This window comes from Bufo gargarizans, chromosome 3, assembly GCF_014858855.1.
Source record: "Bufo gargarizans isolate SCDJY-AF-19 chromosome 3, ASM1485885v1, whole genome shotgun sequence".
Lineage (NCBI taxonomy): Eukaryota > Metazoa > Chordata > Amphibia > Anura > Bufonidae > Bufo > Bufo gargarizans.
Window position 1 is genome coordinate 52,524,559 of NC_058082.1, and position 7,964 is coordinate 52,532,522.

At 42.2% G+C, this 7,964-nt stretch overlaps 1 protein-coding gene across 1 annotated transcript in view; it reads right to left on the reverse strand.

Moving 5' to 3' along the window:
• Positions 1-6,776, reverse strand: part of SERPINE3 (serpin family E member 3) — a 33,546-nt gene extending 26,770 nt beyond the window's left edge. Inside the window, exon 1 of the mRNA XM_044285425.1 lies at positions 6,521-6,776. Within this exon, the coding sequence (XP_044141360.1) occupies positions 6,521-6,776 (256 nt within the window). The remainder of the gene's footprint in view (positions 1-6,520) is intronic.
• Between the last annotated feature and the right edge of the window lie 1,188 nt (positions 6,777-7,964).

Below are 7,964 nucleotides of genomic sequence, written 5' to 3' on the forward strand. Positions count from 1 at the left end.
GAGGCAACTTCGATGACATGATATACAGGGAATCCATGTGTTTGATGAAGCTCCAGCGGTTGCCATTGACCACAAGGTAACACAGGTTTTCACTAATATGAACAGGAGGCGGTGATTATTGGTGATCACAAGAGAATGTTTTTATTGGACTGTTTCTAATTAGTGGTTGCTATGAAATTTTTCTATTGATCCCCTATACCTAAGGTGGAGGGATATGCACTATATAATATGATCATTTTAACTTAAATATTATGCTTGAAAAAGGCTACTATGTAGCTGAAACGTTGCATTTTCTTGCTCTTCTTTTGTACATATTTATGTAAGTACGCTTAATAAATATTCATCTGGAGATGTTGCCGTCATTTGTATTTGATTGCTGATCTGTGGACTGCTGAGGATCTGCTGTCGTGGACAGGCTGGTGCATTCCAGGAAAAGTCTATAAGGCCCACAAGTGCTGCTCATAACCACTATTGTTACACTATTCTGAGGATAGGTCATCAATATAAATACCCAGGTAAGCCCTTTAATGCAGTGTGGACATGGAGGCAGATGCAGTACCTGCGACTCTGTACTGAGAAGTCATAGGCACACAATGTGTCATTACATGGAGCTACAGTGGATATAAAAAGTCTGCCATCATTTAAAGTGCCTCTGATTAACCCCAAATAAAGTTCAGCTGCTCTAGTTGGTCTTTCCTGAAATTTTCTTAGTCGCATCCCACAGCAAAAGCCATGGTCCACAGAGAGCTTCCAAAGCATCAGGGGGATCTCATTGTTAAAAGGCATCAGTCAGGAGAAGGGTACAAAAGAATTTCCATATGGCACAACAGTGACATTACCAAGAACTGGATGTCCCTCCAAAACTGATGAAAAGACGAGAAGAAAACTGGTCTGGGAGGCGACCAAGAGGCCTACAGCAACATTAAAGGAGCTGCAGGAATATCTGGCAAGTACTGGCTGTGTGGTACATGTGACAACAATCTCCCGTATTCTTCATATGTCTGGGCTATGGGGTAGAGTGGCAAGGCGAAAGCCTTTTTTTACGAAGAAAAACATCCAAGCCAGGCTACATTTTGCAAAAAGCACATCTGAAGTCTCCCAAAAGCATGTGGGAAAAGGTGTTGATGAAACCAAGGTTGAACTTTTTGGCCATAATTACAAAAGATCTGTTTGGCCCAAAAACAACACTGCACATCACCAAAAGAACACCATACCCACAGTGAAGCATGGTGGTGGCAGCATCATGCCAAGGGGCTGTTTTTCTTCAGCTGGAACTGGGGCCTTAGTTAAGCTAGAGGGAATTATGAACAGTTCCAAATACCAGTCAATATTGGCACAAAACCTTCAGGCTTCTGCTAGAAAGCTGAACATGAAGAGGAACTTCATCTTTCAGCATGACAACGACCCAAAGCATAAATCCAAATCAACAAAGGAATGGCTTCACCAGAAGAAGATTAAAGTTTTGGAATGGCCCAGCCAGAGCCAAGACCTGAATCCGATTGAAAATGTGTGGGGTGATCTGAAGAGAGCTGTGCACTCTCCTGTGCACAGCTCTCTTCAGATCACCCCACACATTTTCAATCGGATTCAGGTCTTGGCTCTGGCTGGGCCTCTCTTCTTTGCAAAAACCCTCCAAATCTGTCAGATTGCGAGGGCATCTCCTTGCCCTCGCAATCTGACAGATTTGGAGGGTTTTTGCAAAGAAGAGTGGGCAAATCTTGCAAAGTCAAAATGTGCCATGCTGATAGACTCATACCCAAAAAGACTGAGTGCTGTAATAAAATCAAAAGGTGCTTCAACAAAGTATTAGTTTAAGGGTGTGCACACTTATGCAACCATATTTTATTTTTATATTTTTTCTTCCCTCTACCTAAAAGATTTGTTTTTCAATTAAGTTGTACAGTTTATAGGTCACATTAAAGGTGGAAAACGTTCTGAAATTATTTATCTTTGTCTCATTTTTTTACATCACAGAAACATGACATTTTAACAGGGGCGTGTAGACTTTCTCCCCTGGGGAAAAATATGGCGTGTGGCAAAATATGGCCTGATTTTTGTATGACCGTGGTTTGGTTCTGCATCCGAGCTGTGGACCCATTCACATCAATGGGGCCACAAAAGATGTGGACAGCACTCCATGTGCTGTCTGCATCCGTTGCTCCTTTCCGTGGCCCTGCAAAAATTTTATTTTGCGGACAAGAGTAGGCAGTTCAAACAAGAGTAGGCAGTTCAATAAAGGGCCGTCCGTTCTGTTCCGCAAATTGCAGACCGCAAAATATGGCACGTTCATGTGAACAAGACATAATTCTAATAGAAAGAAAAAACTGTTTGGCTTCTAAATAAGAGGCGTACAATGTAGGGTGCAACTGACATGTGTTTGTGAGGTTATTTTAGACTACTTTCACACTGCCGGCAGTAGTTCCACCATTGCCAGACGGTAATGAAACAGATCCATTGTAACAATGCCTAAAATGGACAAGAATAGGACATGTTCTATTTTTTTTTTTTTGCGGGGCTACGGAACGGACACGGTGTGCTGTCCACATTTTTTGCGAACCCATTGAAATGAATATGTCTGCATCCTATCCGCAAAAAAAAAAACGGAACGGACATGGAAATAAACAACGTTCCTGTGCAAGTAGCCTTACAAAGATAATCAAGATTACAATGCTGCAATCTAGAAGTGGCTCCAATCATGTAAAAACATTTGTATCACTTTTCGTGTGATCTTGCAGTAACATATACAATCAATACCTAGACCAGACCCGGCATCTTGTACTGCGGCTGCGGATTTGGTTGCTTCCCTTGCTTAGGCAGGTGCTGTATGGAGACGTATTGGCCATGCTCCATGCAAAACAAATATACAAAGAGGAATCTCTCAGGAAAGATTGTTTCTTCCCTGGTAAAGCCTTGCAGACGTGCGCTGTGCATTGGATAAGACCTGGTCTCCATGCAGCATGGGGTGCGCACCTAATCCTGAAGTCTTGATTTATTTAAATGAAAATCCTTTAAGTATTTAATTAAAATCAAATACAAGCATTTGAAACTAATTTCCTTCCCTCACGCTGAATGACCCTTTGGAAATGAAGTTGTTATTGTAAATTATTAAAGGATTAAGACGGAAGGAAAGCTGATACACCGCTTGGGCAGTAACGCTGCAGGCGCAGAACCCGCAATGTGGCTTTTATCTTGTGCATGCTATACTGATTCCATATCCGCTGCAAAGATTCGTAGAAAAGCGCAGACTATGAGGCGTACAGCTGTACTGTGTTTGACACCTCCATTATAGTTTGTCTACACAATTTGTTTAAAAGTATCCTTTTTTTTATATATATATATAATAATAATATAGAGCTCTAACATATTCTACAGCGCTGTACAGCGATTGTCACCATTCACATCAGTCGCTGTCCTCAGCGGGCTCACAATCTATTTTCTGTACCTCAGGCACACAGAGAGATGCTGGAAGTAAGGCCTCATGCACACGGCTGTTCTTTTGGTCCGTTTTGGGGGCTCAGATGCGGACCCATTCACTTCAATGGGGCCGCAAAAGATCCGTTGCTCCGTTCCGTGGCCCCGCAAAAAAAAAATATACCATGTCCTATTCTTGTCTGCGCTTTGCAGACAAGAATAGGCAGTTATATTAAAAGGCTGTTCGTGCCGTTCCGCCAATTGCGGAACGTGCACGGACGCCATCTGTGTTTTGCGGACCACTAAACACACCACGGTTGTGTGCATGCGGCCTAAGGCTGCTTTCACACTAGCGTTTTTGCTGGATCCGGCAGGGTTCAGCAAAAAACGCTTCCGTTACTGATAATACAACCGCCTGCATCCATTATGAACAGATCCGGTTGTATTATCTGTAATATAGCCAAGACGGATCCGTCATAAACTCCATTGAACGTCAATGGGGGACGGATCTGTTTTCTATTGTGGCAGAGAAAACGGATCCGTCAGTATTGACTTGCATTGGGGGTCATGTTGCAGTTTGCTCTCCGGTGTGGGAACGCAACTAAACGGAACAGACTGCATTTTGGAGCACTCCGTTCTGTTCAGTTCAGTTTTCTCCCCATTGACAATGAATGGGGACAAAACTGAAGTTTTTTTTTTTCCCCGGTATTGAGCCCCTATGACAGAACTCAATACCGGAAAACTTGAACGCTACTGTGAGAGTAGCCGAGCTGCATGCAGATGTTTTCAGTGGTCAGATTTGAACCCAGAACCTCACTGCAAACACCTTGCAACTATGCTTCCCACACAAACCTTACACCACCCTTTCCATTCCATCTTCCATATAAAAAATTGAACAGATCCTTCCCATTAGAAATGTATTCCATGTTGCCTCTAGGATTCTAGAATAATCAATATCACTTTGTCAGTTTAAGGCTAAATGCACACGATCAGGATTGCGTGCGGAAAATCTGCACCGTAGGTCATGCACATTGTATTCTATGACAATTTGAAGTTCTCATGTACACCACATGGATTTTTTTCCGTGCGGATTTTGACCTGCGGTGTGGATTTTAAAATCTGCAGCATTTCAATATATTTTATTTTTCCTGACCGGATTTTCTCCATTAACTTCAATGAGTAAAATCTGCATGTAAGGCCTCGTTCACATTTCCGTTTTTTACTGACATGCGCTGTCCGCAATTTGTGTGTCTGTTCACATGTCCGTAGGTCAGTAAAAAAAATCACGGGGACATGCACTACTTTGATCCGTGATGTGGACCAAGCACGCCCTTAGAAGTCTATGGGTCCATGAAAATCACTGACATACATCCGTGTTGTGTCCGTTTTTCACTGAAGACTAAGAGAAGATTCTTTGGAAATTAATTTTAAGCTGAGCAAAGTCAGTAAATTATGGATGACACACGGACCAACCACAGATCCTTCAAGGACATCTTCACATATGAAACACATATGCTTTTTTTTAACAGGCGTGACACTGACACGGAAATGTTAATGAAACCTAAATCCGCACCAAATGATGTGGATTGTCTGCACGGATTTCCCTGTGACCACCTGCGGATTTACCGCACATAATTCCTGAACGTCTACACATGACATATATTGAATGCAAAAAAAGACATTATGGATTCGATACAGAAATTGAGGTAAAATCTGCATCAAAATCCTCAATTTTGCTTTGGGTTTCACCCTAAGGGCTCATGCACACGAATGGGCCTGAAAAATTGTGGGTTCGCAATATGGGCGCCGGCCGTTTGTGCATTGCATCACGGATGCGGACCCATTCACTTGAATGGGTCCGCAATCCGGAGGTACGGTGGGGAACAGAGGCACGGAAGCACTACGGAGCGCTTCCATAGGGTTTCTCTCCATGCCTCCGCACCACAAAAAAAATAGAACTTTGCGGTGCGGATGGATCACGGACCCATTCAAGTTGAATGGGTCTGCATTCCTCTGCGACAGCCACACCGACGGTGCCCGTGAATTGAGGACCGCAATTAATAAATTGGGGTCCGTTCACTGCTGGGAAAAAAATGATACGGATTCTGCTTGAGGATTCCACTTATTTTCTTTAGCAACTGGTTTGTAATGCACAGTTTTTGGTGTCGTTTTTGATCCGGCCATTTCATTGGGAAGTTTGGATGTGGATTTGACGCTGAATCTGCACCAAGAATGAACGTCACTTCTTTTTCCACGCCTTGGTTTTTAAAACTTCAAGCAGAAAAATGACGCACCGTTGAAATAAATGGACAAGATTTACAAGCGTGCTGGGCACAGAATCTGCGCCAAAATCTGCTCTGAAAAAACGCCGTCACCTGAATATACCCTAGAGATACTATTACACCCGCAGATGTCATACAGATCATGATAAACGGAGATGTATCGACTCGTTAACGACGAAAAGTTTGCTTATTATAATGATTCATGTTCATGATGCTCATAAGAAACAGATTCAGCCCTGCCACATAAGCCAAGAACAAAATAGCGCAAATAAAGGTCCGTGAATTGTAGCTACGGTATATACAATACGGTCATTATAGCCACAGGTACGGTTGGTATTGTTATTGCCCACACCAAGGAATCAGATTACAGCTGCTATGGCACTATACAGGTGAAACTCGAAAAATTTGAATATCGTGCAAAAGTCAATTTATTTCAGAAATGCAAACTAAAAGGAATTGCATTAATGCAGCTTAAAATTTTAATATTGTGAAAAGGTTTAATATTCTAGGCTCAAAGTGTCACACTCTAGTCAGCTAATTAATCCATACCCCCTGAGCAAAGGGTACCTGAGATTGAGACTTTGGGGTTTCATAAGCTGTAAGCCATAATCATCCAGATTATAACAAATAAAGGCTTGAAATATCTTGCTTTGCCTGTAATGAGTCTCTCATATGTTCGTTTCATCTTTTACGTTGCATTACTGAAATAAATGAACTTTGCACGATATACAAATTTTTCGAGTTTCACCTGTATATATATATATATATATATATATGATTAGACTTTACATACAATGAATAAATTACGTCTACAATATAATAATTACCGTAAACATTGTATCCCAGGGCCTTTTCTATCTGAGTGAAGGTGCTGCCCTGAGCTCCGAACTGCAGTAGCCCCAGAGAGGTGGCCACACTGCTTGGAGAGATGACTATGTTTGTCCTGTTCTCTGTGGTCACAGTTGTCTGGTACAACTTCACTGCAAATTCGGTGTTCAGCTCCCTGAGTCGGTCATAAAGGTGGCAGCGTACCTGGCAGAGGCAACATGAATACAGGAGGAACCAGAACAAAACTGCAGGCATCGGGTATGTATGTACAGGTGGGATCCAGACCTGGAGAAGACAGAAGATCAGTCTGTACAGTATAAGGACATCATCATACCATTATAACCACTGACAAGAGAAATGAATAATACTGATTATTTCATGACAGTGGTACCTGTAAAGGGGTGGCATATAATAGGCAGTCCATTCTTGAAGGTGACTTGTTGGAAGCAGGAAAAATGGGTAAGCCTAAGGATCTGTGCATCATTGAAAAGGACCATACTGTAATGGCTAGACAACTGGGTCAAGGCATCTCCAAAATTGCATGTTTTATGACTTATTCCTGGTATGTAGTGTTTGGTACCTAAGAAAAGTCATCCAAGGAAGAACCATGGTTGACAAGTCATAGGCACTTAACGCTCAATGATGCGTATGGGGTGAAAAGGCTAGCACAAATTGCTAAAAAAAATAATAATCTGGTACTCTCTAGGATAGGAAAGTTTCAGAGCATACATTGCTCGCATTTTGCTGTGTATTTGCAGACTGGTCAGAGTGCCCAGGTTGACCACCTGACCACAACTGAAAGTTCCAACCAAACAATGGGTACATGAGCCTTAGAAATGGATGATGGAACAATAGAAGGTAGTCAGTGAAGGCAGTGTGACGCTCTGAGAAATGTTCTGCTGGAAAAACAAGAGTCCTGGCATTCATGTGGATGATACTATGACATGTACCACCTACTTAAACATTGATTCAGGCCAAGAACCCTCCTTCATGGTAACTGTATTCCCTAATGGCTTCTTTCAGCTGCATGATGCACACTGCAAACACTGTTCAGGAATGGTTTGAGGAACATGATGACGAGTTTACTTGGCCTCCTACATACTCCCTAGTTCTCGATTTGATCAAGCAACTATGGGATGTGCAGAAAAAGTTTGATCGATGGCCCAACGTCTCTTACAGGACAAGATCTGCTTCTAATGTCTTGGTTCCAAATACCACCTTAGAGGTCTTGTGAAGTCTATGCCTCAATGGGTCAAGGCTGTTTTGGAAGCATAAGGGAGACCTACTGTAACACTATTAGGCTGGTGGTTTTAATATGACATAGTGCATATTTGATATATGCCAAAATTATTGAAAACATTTCTTGGAGCTAAAACTGAAAATTGATACTTCGACCCCCTAAAATCTTAATTGCTTCCCTAAGTCTATTGCATTGCAGGGATA